Source organism: Phalangium opilio, unplaced genomic scaffold, assembly GCF_054372755.1.
Source record: "Phalangium opilio isolate 3A_F unplaced genomic scaffold, DU_Popi_V2 ptg000048l_1, whole genome shotgun sequence".
Classification (NCBI taxonomy): Eukaryota; Metazoa; Arthropoda; class Arachnida; order Opiliones; family Phalangiidae; genus Phalangium; species Phalangium opilio.
In genome coordinates this window covers 3,193,631-3,207,963 of record NW_028324170.1, presented here as the reverse complement: position 1 = coordinate 3,207,963, position 14,333 = coordinate 3,193,631, and the positions used below count along the sequence as shown (strand labels likewise).

The 14,333-nt window shown below is 35.7% G+C and overlaps 3 protein-coding genes across 3 annotated transcripts in view; all 3 read right to left on the bottom strand.

The window, feature by feature from the left end:
- LOC149673737 (octopamine receptor beta-2R-like) overlaps nucleotides 1–522 on the bottom strand; it is a 143,335-nt gene extending 142,813 nt beyond the window's left edge. Inside the window, exon 1 of the mRNA XM_089839438.1 lies at nucleotides 338–522. The gene's annotated coding sequence lies outside the window, so the exon portion shown is untranslated. The remainder of the gene's footprint in view (nucleotides 1–337) is intronic.
- Nucleotides 523–912: 390 nt separating this feature from the next.
- LOC149673736 (synaptic vesicular amine transporter-like) lies at nucleotides 913–7,434 on the bottom strand. The gene is made up of 16 exons (XM_089839433.1): nucleotides 6,782–7,434; nucleotides 6,044–6,332; nucleotides 5,727–5,976; nucleotides 5,584–5,642; nucleotides 5,168–5,251; nucleotides 4,456–4,548; nucleotides 4,301–4,390; nucleotides 4,125–4,165; nucleotides 3,981–4,044; nucleotides 3,679–3,774; nucleotides 2,832–2,910; nucleotides 2,693–2,744; nucleotides 2,519–2,582; nucleotides 2,289–2,408; nucleotides 1,602–1,732; nucleotides 913–1,106 (listed from the first exon to the last, which is right to left on the bottom strand). Exons 2-16 carry the CDS (start codon nucleotides 6,150–6,152, stop codon nucleotides 996–998), a joined length of 1,443 nt encoding a protein of 480 aa, XP_089695559.1. The 5' UTR covers nucleotides 6,153–6,332; nucleotides 6,782–7,434; the 3' UTR covers nucleotides 913–995.
- Nucleotides 7,435–7,897: 463 nt separating this feature from the next.
- Nucleotides 7,898–14,314, bottom strand: Sec8 (exocyst complex component secretory 8). The gene is made up of 18 exons (XM_089839430.1): nucleotides 14,173–14,314; nucleotides 14,001–14,041; nucleotides 13,829–13,917; nucleotides 13,559–13,760; nucleotides 13,126–13,499; nucleotides 12,914–13,059; nucleotides 12,493–12,846; nucleotides 11,456–11,759; nucleotides 11,325–11,388; nucleotides 11,146–11,246; nucleotides 11,004–11,077; nucleotides 10,796–10,934; nucleotides 9,732–10,054; nucleotides 9,568–9,666; nucleotides 9,473–9,504; nucleotides 9,295–9,409; nucleotides 9,004–9,224; nucleotides 7,898–8,530 (listed from the first exon to the last, which is right to left on the bottom strand). Exons 1-18 carry the CDS (start codon nucleotides 14,239–14,241, stop codon nucleotides 8,245–8,247), a joined length of 3,033 nt encoding a protein of 1,010 aa, XP_089695556.1. The 5' UTR covers nucleotides 14,242–14,314; the 3' UTR covers nucleotides 7,898–8,244.
- Between the last annotated feature and the right edge of the window lie 19 nt (nucleotides 14,315–14,333).

Here is a 14,333-nt window from a genome sequence, read left to right as displayed (position 1 = left end):
AGCATTGGTAATAGATTCTGGCACTAGTGAACAAATTTGAGGATTTTATGCCGCTTCCCACGCGCCTACACTACTGAGAAAAAAATTGGTCGAGTTCCAAAAAATTTCCTACCCCCTTCCCCTCATCCTAAAGCCGCTGAACACGGACGAAGCGGCTGCTTGAATCTAGTTCGGCCGTCTACCGCCACAAGCGTCTCACGTTTTGGAGGGAAAATTCAGAAACCGCTACCAGAGGGCCAACCGTTGGTGTCTTATCAAGAATATTCACCTTCGCCAAGTGAAGAATTTGGTTACCTCAATACTTCTAGTCCCTTATCCTACTTCTGATATAACTTACAAATAATAATTATATTTCCGACACGTCACTGAAAAACTAAAAATTTTAAACATTCATGGGCGAAATAACGGTTAAACAAAGCGGCTATGACCAAAGAATTTACTTCCTTCGAAGCCCGCATAGAAAGAGCGGCAAAAGTAAAGAGAAGGGGGGTGAGAGGGTGGAAAATGACGACCTTTAACCCTAACCCCAACAGAATCCATCGACAAAAACCAATTTCAACTCACATGAAACGTAGAATCCTCCCACGTTGTTAAGCCTATCTCGTGACGAAATAAATATTTAATAAACTAATAAATATTAATTAAAATCACGACGCGACAAAAAAAAACCGCGAAATTTCTTTACACTGATGAGACAAAGAACTGACAGTCAACTGAGTGATACCTAGGTGATACCACTTTTTGGAGAGCGGGGGCCGCCGGGTGAGAAAAAAAGGCGGGAGGGGAGAGGAGGATTGCGGGAAAGAGAACTTAGTAAAGGGGGTGTGGCTGATTGGCATACGCAAAATAGTGCCTGTAAAGATTGAAAAAATTTGAGTTTTCATTATCAGACTCGTTAAAAATGGTCCCAAAATTAAATTATTTAATTAACTAATCGGATTTTCTAATTAATATACGTACAATATGCTTAAAATAAAGAAATAAAAACATTTAATTTAATTTAAATTAATTTGTTTTTCATCTTTAGGTTGGTGTCGAGTCAGATCAAGGTCACGGTTTTTCAATGAATCGTACGAAGAAGCGATGGAAGAGTTCAGGACAATCGGCTTTAGATTTTATTCGGAAAAGAATGAAATAAAAAGAAGAAAGAAAGTTGAAAAAAATTAGACTTGGAAATAAAATTAATTAAATGTCTGCACTCTTTGAGTGGCTTGGAGGGTACCAAAAATTTAGAGAGACGTAACAAACATATTTAGGTTTCACACAAGCCGCTCAAACACTATAATCCCTTTTCCAAAAAGTAGGAGGCTGGTGTTTGACTACCTTTATGTAGACAGCAAAGACGTTAGATATGGCTTCAAACAAAAGGACTTTCATCTATGTAACGTCTTTGGTTTCAACACCAGACGATACATCCCCCCCCTGCATTTGAAAAGAGTGCTTTATAGCCCTTAAGTTGCAACCAAAAAATTAATAATATATAAACGGAGGATGGTGCAAAATTTGAACTCCAAACAGAGAAGGCGGGAAAGATAGGGGGATATTGGGATTCAAGGTTGGTTGTAGAGCATCCAGACGAGACTAGACGTGTAGAGACATACCTTTATCTCTTCCGGAACGGTTCTCCTGAGGAAAATACAGAGAGGGGAATAGACCAGATTGACGATACCGATGCTTCTAATCACCCAGGGGAATCCAACTTTGGATACTAGATGGCTACCGACTAAAGGACCTTCAAAGAGACAATTGGAACGCTTCAGCTTTTGATCTCAATTTAAAATGGGGTTAAGCTAAAATTCCCATGAACCATGGGGTTTTAAAACCCTATAGGGGATATAGGAAAACTAGAAGCGCTAAGCTAAATCGATACAAATCGAGGATCGTTAGCAAGTTCATTCTAGAATATTTAGTTTCGGAAACAGAGTTGCAAATAGTACACTTCCTCCGCTCCAAAACCAGTTTATAAATTATTTGGATCAGTTTTTTAATTCAAGAAGTGGGGCTTACTTGTCATTGGGACCAGTTTATTAATTGCAAACCTATAGGAAAGGTAAGAAGGACAAGTCCAAGGACCAGTTTACTATTTTGGTCCTAAGGTCTAGTTAAAGAATAATCTTATTTCCCATACTGTTCGGAAATCACTGTTTAAAGCTAGGCGCGCGTAAAAACCTATCATCTGTATTTTTTTTTCTGGTATATCAAGGTCACCACTAGCAAATATTACTGGTCCTCTTAAAAATTACAAAGTCCGTGGATAGTATAAGCCCCAATTTTAGCTTAATACTTACCAAGTGAATAAGCCAAGCAAACTGCAACTTGGGCGAAAGCAAAAACCGATCCGTAACTTCCGTTGTGTCGCGTGTCCACTAAGGTGGCCAATAAGGGCATCAAGGCAGCGTCGGTGATTCCTTTAAATTGTTAGGTTAAGCCTAAAACTTCGAATCTTAAAGGTTTTCTAGCGTTTTAGGGGATTGAAAGTCACCATTACGGTGCATTCCAAACCACTATAGAAAATTACCTATTCCTAAGCCTAATCCAAAATGAGGGATAAGCAAGTGTAGAACGTGCGAAGCCATTGGAATCTATAGCAATATTTAAATTATGCTTAACGAAATAAAGCCAAAATTAGGCCTAGCAACGCCAGATTTTCAAACAAAAATTCATTGCTAAGCCTAATTACTAATGGGCGTACCATTATCGAACAGATTCCGACCATAATTAAAGAAATTAAGGCGGTTTTCCATCTATTAAAATTAGTTAAGAGAAAAAAGTGTATGAAAAAATTCTGACTCTGTTAAAAGATAGTAAATTTAAATAAGTAATTAACGTACCTGCCCACGCGCAAAGCAAAGGGTCCGAAGAAATTAGTCCCTATCAGATATCCAAAACTATCCGGAATAAAAACTGTCCCTGCAAATTTATTCAAAAAACCAAATTTTCAAATCATTCAAAATTATAAGATTACAAAGGATAAATCAGATCCATTTTAAAAAACGAACAATACCCATTAGCCATTAGTAAATTGAAAAATAGGCTTTCATATAACGTCATTAATATCTGTTTAACACCCTCCCCTTTTGGGGAAATTTTAAAATTTAGATCTAAAAATGATCATAATTTACAAAAGATTGTGGAAAAATGGATCTTATAAACCCTACAAGGGATTGGAAAACTGGGATAGCTCTTGGTCGATATAAAACAGAAGAATTTCAGTATATCAAGCTCAGTCCAAATTTCAGGTGGAATTAAACAATGTATTCCCTAAGCTCTGGTCGTAAAAATTACTGGTCCTCTTTAGAATTACAAAGTCCATTGTTGAAACCCATATTTTTTCCAAAACGTATCTATAGGCCTAGTTCAACTTAACTTAAGGTTGATCTCAAAAGTAATTCAAAGCTACCCCAGTCTTGATCAACGCTCTATTCGAACACTGTACCAAAATATACGTGTCTAAATCGGTTCCCAAGATCGATGGGTAGTCATTATCGGAAGCTAGAGCTAGATTATCGACCCATAGGACAGTTCTGAAACTTGGGTTCGGGTGCTCTCAAACTATCAAGGTAACTGTACACTAAAGGAACTCGTATAAGAAGGAAGTCTTAAGCCTTTAATAATGGTACGAAGTTACATTGATTAATTTAGGATTGGTAGGTGGGGTTAGAAGTTAGATTAGCTTACCAAGTTGCCAACGGGGTGGAGCTAGAACCTCCATTAGCCATATTGGCAAGCAAGGTTCCAAAATGGCCATAGCGGAAGTGGACACGCAAATACCTCCTTAAAAAGAATTTAACCATAAAAACAAGGTTAGTCTGAGAGAGAAAAAAAAAATCATCGATTACCCCCTTAGCTTGTTCACGATAACATTAGTAATAAAGGATAAGCTATTGATTTGGTGTCGTATTCACTTAAACTCGCCTTTCACTCTATTAAATGTTTAAACGCGGATGGTACTTTTTTAAAGTGACACTTAAATAACTCACCTATAACTAGGATGATATAGGGGTCAAGAACGAGGTCAATAAACGGTGGGGTACTCAATGTTCTCTGGGAAATTATAATTTATTAAATAAATTTAAAATTATTATTGAATTTCTGGATCGTAATTATTAGAATATGATACGTACCATTCCCGCCACTTGAGGTTTCAAAATCGCAACCTGGAAACCTGTCATTTTATTGGTTAAAGCGTGAGTAACGTAATTAATCAATAACATAAGTTTATAAGATATGTCAATAAGTATGACACTTTATATTGTCTTCCGTGGTTTGGAAAAATAGACGGCAATTGTAAACGACTTACAGCAATTAACCGCCATTAGAATGGCCAGTATTAAAAACGGCGCCGTTTTCCCCACGAAATCATAGAGAGTACTTCCAAAGGGATACCCAGCTGTTTATTTTAAAAAGCCATACGTGAAAAATAGTCCGTGAACCCAAGGTCAATGAAAAACTGACCTAAAACCCCAGCTGCAATTCCTCCAAGTGCAATTCCCATAGCGCGACTTCTACTCTTGTCATCGGGGTACAGATCCGCAATCACGGCCATGCCTTGCATACCAATCAACCAACCAAAACAAACCTCAATAATTTCCTCCCGTTTTTTAAGAGGTCAACAAAGTTCGAGGAGTCAGTCACTCATCGTATTCGATGTCAAGAAAGGCTTATCATACACTTTTACATTTCAAAATTTTAAATTCAATTGACTTTTGAATTTAGGTTTTCCTCTGACCGTTTAAGGTCATTTTCTCTAGTAGGATGTCGGACATTCACATTTCTAGCTTTATGCGCATTCCAAACGTAGGTCCGGAGTTAATCCCCGCCTCGAAATTACAACCAGCATCTCATTGGTTTTTGAAAACTCACGTCAGCGCGACGCGAATGACGAAAATGACGTATTTTCCGACTGAGGAGAGGCAAAATAGCCCAGTCTCCTTGTATTTTGGAAGGGGGACTGGGACTATGGCACGCGAATACTTAGGCACCTTATACCTTCTCCCTAGTAAACTAGATATCCCTTCTTGGTATTACCTTTGGTATCACTTAATGCTAGTACTGCTATCGTAAAATTATCGAACCAATATGACCTTTACGACCATTTTAAAATTCTCTAGCTTGACAGGAATAATTGAGTGATTAACCCCTTGAAGCAATGCGATGATATCCTCACCAGATATTGCTATGCAAGCCGAACCAAATCCTTGTACGCTCCGTGCCAAAAATAACGAAATGTACGATTTCCCAAAGGCAAAAACTATATGGTATCAAATACCATTTGAGTGCATTGGCAAAAACAAATACCCATTGAAAAAAAACCCGGTTTTTCCTATGGGGAATTGAGCTCGATTCCAGCTAGCCTTAAAAGTAACTCAAATAAATCCAAAAATTGGAAGTTGTATAAACTTTTCAGTGTTGCAAAAGCGAAACAACACTTCGAGCAATCTTTGAGAGGCTTGCTTAGATGGTACGCTCTCATTTCCAATAGAGACAAAACAAGTTCCTCAAAGACTAAAAGGGTCTAAGATTGCAACGGAAAACCCCAGGGACATGGCTTTTAAGCAAACCCTAGAATTACGACATACTTACTTAGAGACGAAACTAATATGATTACCGACCCAACGATAAGTGGTCCATTATAGCCAATCCTTTAGCAAAGGGTTAATGAAATTAGGCTTAGCGCCAGTACATGCAAGGCCTAATGATTTTTTTCGGTAGGAAGGAATGAATACCTGTTGGTAATTACAGCGACAATAGCGTTGGAAAATAGTTGAATAAAAGCTTTAGAGGATAACAGTACTCCAACTTCGTCATTTTCATTCGCGACGTCACTTTTACGGGGTTTTCCTATTGGTCGGGGATAAAATCTACTCGTGGTATTATTAAGAGAGCCTTGATTCGTACTTAAAGTTAAATTTCCGTAAGAACTTATTTCGACTAAAGGGTGTTCCAATTCGTACAGAAAATCCGGTATAATAGGCACTGAAAATTTTATTACGACCTTGAAATGACCCGAGGAAAGTGAACCTTAAAAGATAGTGACACTTACCGACGGCGGTTAACAAGACATTATCCAAAAAGAGTGACGCGTAAACTAAGGCGACCGTTACTTTGTTGGAATGACGTTCCAACCATGATGACGGACTCGGTTCCTCCATTGCGATTTAACTACATATAAGCTTAACCGACATCCTACTTCGAAGAGTTCTGGAACGGTTCTGTTGTGCCCGTTTTAGTTTAGGGGAATATCCGTTCTTTCAAAGGGTTTTGGGTTCGCTATTAAACTGTTAATCCTTAATCCCGCCTTCTTTTCGCCTTTTCTCTTTTGTTAATCCGACCTACGCCATCAAGGACAGAGGGAAAAAGAAGAAAGACTCTTATCGTATCCAAAACACGCTTCCCATGTCCTCGTCAATTTTCCCTTCGACATAAACAAACACGTCCTGATTTTGTTAAGCCTAGAATTAAGTTCAACAAACTACGGGAACCACCTACCTATTGGACTTTCATTTACAGCTAAGACTAAAATTAGGCTTAACAAACTTCAAAAATCTTCACTTAAGTTCATTTACAACTAAGACAAAAATTTAGCTTAACAAAAAAAACGTTGAAACGACATCACCTCATTTAAGTTAAGCCTAATGTAGATCCGATTTTGGCCTATTTCATAAGTTAGGACTAATTACAAAAGTTAAGCCTAATGTAGATCCGATTTTGGCCTATTTTATAATTTAAGACTAATTATAGACATAAGTATTAACTATTTTGAGTGTAAAATCGCCTTTACCAGGGGGTTAAAGGTCATTCGTGGCGTTGATATATGAGGCGTAAAATCAATTGGATTTTTTTTTTATTGTATCTAGTCTTGACATGACATAACGTAAGTCAGATGGGCGTTAAGCCGTGACGAATAGTATACGACAAAAATCTAAAGAGAAATGGGATCATGAGTCTTAAGCCTAACCGAACCTTATTCCCAACCGACTCGCAACGGCTTAGAGGGCCGTTTTTCAAAAAGCTTCTCGCGTTATTAGCCCAAAAACTCTTTTATCTAAACTAGGATGAACAAAAAAGGAGGTCCAGTCATTAATAACGGATAAGAAACGCTCCCAAAAATGAGATTGTTGCTTTCCCCTCCTCATTTTCTAGGACCCCAAAAACTCATAAATTATGGTAAAGCCCTAACACAAATTTTGTGGTCGGTTGCCGGGGGGGGGGGGAGAATGAACCGTGTTCATATTTCAAAGATAAAATATATTGTGGTTGGAAAGTCCAACTAAAATTTAAAACCTAATTCTATAAAAGTTTCGACTGACTCTTTCGGAAATTACATACAGAGAAACCAATAAACAGGGGCGAGACCGCCATTGGGGTATTCTCCCTCTTGTGCAGAAGTACCGCTAGAGGCAGTGCGAATTTGCTAGCTTCCGACGTGTAGTGAACTCGGACTCCATCTGGAGTTGCTTCTTGGGGGCGAAGGAGAATACCCCAATGGCGGCCTAGCCCCTGTGTGTTAGTTTCTCAGCACGTAATTTCCGAAATGGTCTATTACTAGGCACAGTAGGTACTAAGAAAAATTTATCTACTCGGCAGCCATCTTAAAAATGGCGGCTATATAGAAATGTACGAAAGATTTCCATATGGGATAACATTTAACTACAACATTTATCTACTCTGAAGCCATCTTAAAAATGGCGGCAATATAGAAATGTACGATAGATTTCCATATGGGATAACATTTAACTACACTGGATCACTAGTTTTAGTTTGACCTCTCCGCCATTTTGGCAGTAAAGAAAAGTAATTATGACAAGTTTCGGCAAATTTTATTAATTCCGCAATCCCTAATTGTTGTAACCCTATGTATTAATAATCAATCTAAAGGGAAGAAGTAGGACTACAATATAGTCAAAGGATTTTATTGTACCTTTAATAGAAACAAGAGTAAAGCGGCTCCAAAGTTTGGGATATAAATTATACACGTAAGCCAACATTCAGGGTTAAACGTCTCCATGTTAAATCTACGAGCGCCTGTAAATGTCTAACCCGCAATACACCGATGTTCAGGGAAAAATCAACTTACAGGGGCGCGCTCGCTTTTTAAATACAATATTTTAACTCATCATTAATTATAATTAAATCCAATTAAGTTAATTATTTCTTTCGAATATAGGCCTATTAATAATGTTTTAAACTTACTTGATTAAATAAGATGATGCGTTTGTGTTTTTTTTTTGGATTTTTTTTTAGTTAAACCGCGACTGGAACTTTGTTTAAAATGTTCTGTAGTTTTTCTTTTAAACTATCAAAGGTAGTATTAGCGTAGTTGTTATCATCCTGACTGTTATGTAACAGAGCTAGCGCGTTAATATACTCCTGTTCTTGAAATTGCGGCCCTCGTTCTACGATAAAACCCAGAATTTCGTCGGGTGTGTGATAAAATAGTTCAAAATATTGTCTAGCGTAATCCAAATCCACTTCGCGACTCATTGTGATACTTGTAAGCATTTGTTGAATAGAGAATATGTTTCGACACCTTTTAACGAAAAAAACCTCAACTTTTAGGCTATTTTTAAACATCCTAAACGTTTTGTTCACTATTTTGAGATCCCTGAACTTCTTTAAAGACTATTTTGGTCTATTTTTGAAATCTAAACTTTTTCCTGACTATTTTGGCCTATTTTTAAAATCCCTAAACCTTTTTGTGTGACTATTTTTAAAGTCCCTAAATTTTATCCTTGACTATTTTGGCCTATTTTTAAAATCCCTAAATTTTATCCTTGACTATTTTGGCCTATTTTTAAAATCCCTAAATTTTATCCTTGACTATTTTGGCCTGTTTTCAAAGTCCCTAAATTTTATCCTTGACTATTTTGGCCTATTTTTAAAGTCCCTAAACTATATCATGGACTATTTTGGCCTATTTTAAACTCCCTGACCTTTTTTAAAAAACTCCCTGACGTTTTTGGCCTATATAATTTAAATTAAAAAAAAAATCGTGTTACTTACATTTTTTTGACTCCATTTTCATTAATCATTTTAATATTAGTAACGCTGTTCATTAAAATATACGCGATGAGGCTACCGAGTCCCTCAAAAATATACCGATGCTTATAAGGTTGCAAACACTGATTCATGGCTTCGTCAATTGTCGTTAAGTCTTTATTTAATCGTACTATTTCAGGGTCTGGTTCTTGCCGATCAATATTAATAGCAAAGGCACCACCTCCCTTCAAGGGGTTAAAGGACGATAAAATCAACCTAAGAGCCAGCCGCGATTGTAAGTTGTTAATTACTTACTTGAGAGGTTATGGGTTGCAAATAATAGAAGCAATGAACTCGAACTTCCAAATGAACGATAAGTAAACAAGTTTCGCCAATTAATTGGAATTCTTTAGCTAATTTCTTCAAAACTCTGATTAAAAACGATTAATCAAAAGATGTATACAAACTAATTGACGTAAATTAATTAACTTACTGGGCGTGACTTTCAGTTTGTATTTGAACATCCTACAAAATATACGCGTTAAAAGTTTAAAACTAAGCCAAATTAGTACTAATTAATTAAAATACCGGATCTCCATCAACAGTTGGAATTGGAATTGGCGACAAACTCTTAGGAGTTGTCGGTAACATCGAAACAAATCTTGATAATCTCATTGACAACCAATCCTAATTAAATATAATTAAACAAAACGAATGTAAAAATAGACTTAAATTAATATAGATCGACGTACCATGCTTTCTTGTAAGAGGGCTAACATCCTGAGTTGTTCAACATCAGGTAAAATTTCGTGTAAGGGAATAGTCAATCCCTTCATAGCCATAGTGGACACCAATATTTTGGTCTCAGCTTGATTTCTCAATCGAATCTCGGCCGGAGATTCATCAAATGAAGACTGTTCCCCAAATTTTTTGTTCGTGTGTTTCTCCAAACACTGCCAACTGGCTAAACCTCTCAAAAGTCTATTGACATCGGCGTCACTTATCCAATTATAACTAATAACACCTTTATCCTTAATATCGGTTTGAATTACACGCCTTTCAGGCTTCACAATACCTAAAAGTGTGTTAATTTAATATTTTAGACGTTCCTAAAACTAATCATAATCTTAAGCCTAGTTTGATCTATAACTCTAAGCCTAGTTTGATCTATAACTCTAAGCCTAGTTTGATCTATAACTCTTAAGCCTATAGTTTGATCTATAACTCTTAAGCCTAGTTTGATCTATAACTCTAAGCCTATAGTTTGATCTATAACTCTAAGCCTATAGTTTGATCTATAACTCTAAGCCTATAGTTTGATCTATAACTCTAAGCCTAGTTTGATCTATAACTCTAAGCCTAGTTTGATCTATAACCCTAAGCCTAGTTTGATCTATAACCCTAAGCCTAGTTTGATCTATAACCCTAAGCCTAGTTTGATCTATAACCCTAAGCCTAGTTTGATCTATAACTCTAAGCCTATAGTTTGTTCTATAACTCTAAGCCTATAGTTTGATCTATAACTCTAAGCCTATAGTTTGTTCTATAACTCTAAGCCTATAGTTTGTTCTATAACTCTAAGCCTATAGTTTGATCTACAACCCTAAGCCTAGTTTGATCTATAACCCTAAGCCTAGTTTGATCTATAACCCTAAGCCTAGTTTGATCTATAACCCTAAGCCTAGTTTGATCTATAACTCTTAAGCCTAGTTTGATCTATAATCTTAAGCCTACTTTGGCCAACAAAGTAAAAAGATGAATACACATTATATCGCGGCAGAAATGGATAAAAGATTAAAAAAAATTAAATACTCACTTTTATACGCACTTTGACAAGTTTCCTTGTAATTATTAACGATACTACAAATAATCCCCAAAAATTGATCACTGTACATTGGTAGGGCCAACATGCGTTCCTGTAACTCTTGTAAACTTTTATCCAACATAACTGTGCTCTAATTTTATTAATTAACTCGTTTTAAATTTGAAATTAGTCAAGTTACACCAAAAAAAAAAAAAAATACCTGTAGTAATGGTTTTGCTGAATTTAATGATTTTAGGAGTTCAGGGTCTCCTATAGTCTTCCATGTATCCAAAGCTAATTAAAAACAACTTAAATTTAAGCTTAATTACAAATAAACTTTGTAATTAATCAAAACTAATTACTTTTAGTAACATTATCAATAATATGGTCTACTTCAGTTACAACTTCACCCAAAAACACCTTAACACAATCAGTCAGAAAAGAGTGAAGCAAACAATGCTGACTAAATTAAAATAATTAAATTAAATTAAATTAAACAATTAATGATCCTAAAACAATTAATTAAAACAAAGTTAGTAACTCAGAGTCCAATCCCAAAAACTGTTCAATTTCATTTATAAAAGACATCATTGGTTTAAATATCACTAAAAAAAAAAAACAATTTATGAAGTTATAATTAACCTTAATCTCTTCATTTAAGTTAATTATTACCAGTTATATTATTGGAGTTTGGAGGACAAACAAATAATTGTTGTCCAAGATCTAAATCATCGCTGAATTCACTTTTTTCTTTCATAGCTTCTTTCTGTTCTTGATAATAAGCATTCATACTCATAGCGTGTGAAGAAGAATCAAAACGAAACAGCGCAAATTTTTTGGGTTTAAAGGGTCTCTTTCTATCAAAGAAGGCCGCGATATCAGCGGCTGAAGTTGTTTCACTAAAAGCCGGGGGAGCCGCTTGACGAGCTGAAGCCGTGTTATGAATATCCAGATATTCTCCAATAACAATTTCAAACTATTAAAGGAAAAGTTCAGTTAATATAACATTATAATACCTTAAAAGAACGGCTTTTTTCTAAATAAAATTACCTCTTATTACAAAATAATTAGTTTTAAAAAACTGAGGACTACTGCGCCGCCATTGGTTTAGTGTCGTCTGCTAACCAGAACGTCTTAACCCTACGGGATTGGTTGAATGCTTACAGGCTGAGAGAAGTCTAGCAGTCGCCAATAAAACAATGGCGGCGCAGTAGTCCTTGATTTTAAGACAAAATAAATGCTAATTATCTTGTAATAAACTAATAAGAGATAATTTATTTACTTTTTAATATTTTTCCCTTTATAATTAGAATAAGGTAGTTCTTTTAAGGTATATCATAAGTTTATAAGCTATGTTCCATAAGTGTGTCACTCGTTAATGAGAGCTTGTCATGAAGTGACGTAGGCGAAACGTCATAGATTCTCGTAAAGCGACGCCTGGTGAGGCGCTATCAAAGGCTTAGTATAGACTAAATAGGAGGATGGACTGCAAAATCGAGTGTAGTCAATTCTCGCGTCGTTCTTGGACTAGCTCTCATTAAACCTCTAGCATTACGAAGTAGAGGTAGTGACATACTTATGGAACATATCTTATAAACTTATGGGTATATGTTATGTTAAACGTTATTTTCCTTTAAACATTTGTTAATTAAAGAATAGGCTTAAGTTGCTTATAAAATAGGCTAAATACTAAATAGTCACCAACTTACAACAGCTTGAACTTTAGACCAAATATCAGCCATCTCATAAAGAGTAATTTCTGGTTGATTTTGTTGTTTGGTTTGATCATATAGTTTACGTTTGGCTTTCAAATGACCCAAAAGACACTCGTGAGCGGAAGCAACGCATTTAAACTCTTGAAAAAGTAGATGAACCAAATCCAAGAGGAGATGCGATTGAGGGGAACGACTCGGGGTAATTATTAAATCAACTGAAATTGATTCGTGTACTGGAATATTGTTTCCAACACCCTGAGATGTTAAATTAGATTGGTGGTCCAAAATATGTTGAGCAGTTCTACGAATAACTGCTAAGAGTTCTTTTTCAGAACGTTCTTTAATTTTCTGGATGTTTATTAAAGTTAGATTTAACCTCAGGGGGTTAATTTTAAGCCTAATTTAAATTAAATACCTCAACTGCCTCTGAGATTTTATTTAGTAAATAAAGGCATTCTGCTAAGATAGCAATGAAATGCGGGCTATTTTCTTCGGGATCTGCTAAATTTAAGTCTTCAATAATAGGTTTATCATGATCAATCATGTAATTTATAGCAGATCCTATATTGACATAAAATTAGTTTAATTTATTTAATTAATATATTCCCGTCACAAAGTGCGCCTTACGCATATCCCTGCTACTTCTACGACTAGGAGAACTTCCCAGGGGAAGATCTAAAGTGGATGAGGAAAGTTTATGGGTGATGGGAACGACACTTCCATCAGATCCGTATCTTTTTTCAATTCCATGTTGTTTAAAACGCCTTAAAACGTCAGTCATAGAATGGATATAAAGATGACGTTGAAGTTCATCCACTATAATTTCGTGTATTTGATCTTTTTTCAAGATTAAAGTGGCTTTGACATCTTTCAAGGCGTCAATTCCATCTAGTTTGCCATCTAACAACTCTACAGAGGAAACTAGAAGTTGAGTAGCGTGTAAATATTGCTTTTTCTTTGCAAATGCCTCAATTTGAGCTGGAACTTCGGTGACACGCTCTCTGTAAATAATTTAGTTCAAAGATGCAATGCAAACCTCCCTTGAAATATGTAGGCTTACATTTCATTTAAGAGGTTTAAAACGTGTTTATGTTCAACAGATTCAAGCCAGAGTTTTTTTAACTCTTCTCGTTTACAATGAAGTAAAGTTTTACAACTAGATAGCTTGTCTTTTATGGTTACTATCCGTTCTTTAGAAGCGGAGACTCTAGAAGATATTTTACTAAAGACTTGCATAGTCGAGCCAAGCTCTTCATGGTGAGCTTTAAAAGTCATGATGACTCTTGTTACAATCATTTTAGCTGCTATAAAACTCTTGATAAGTACGTACTGGCAACGAGTTCATCTAATTGCTGATCAATTCTCTTAAAGTTCATTTCCAACTTCGCTTTTTGGGCATCTCTCTCCGCATAGTTATTGCTAATATATTGTTTAATGTTAACACAATCACAAACTTTAGACTTGAGTAATTTTTTTTTTTTGAGTTTAAATAGTAAGTTTACCTCTCTGCCAGTGGTCGAATTACCGATATTAAGAGGCTATTCTGTAATTTACAAATAATAATATTCATTATTTATTTAATAAAATTCAAAACCTGCAACTAAAAGTGGGTGGAAGAACCTTAAGCCTTGGTTACTCATTTATTATTTATCAAATTTTTGAAATTTTACTTACATGGGCTAATGGTTTTGCCATGGTTTTTGCACCTCCTCTTGGAGGTCTAGTTGGTCCTCCAAGATCCATCTTAAATTACCTTAAAATATTTAAACTTAACCTCAAAATTAATTTTAATTAGAGCGACTGTGCACCACAATTCGAACTAGAGTGGTAGAATA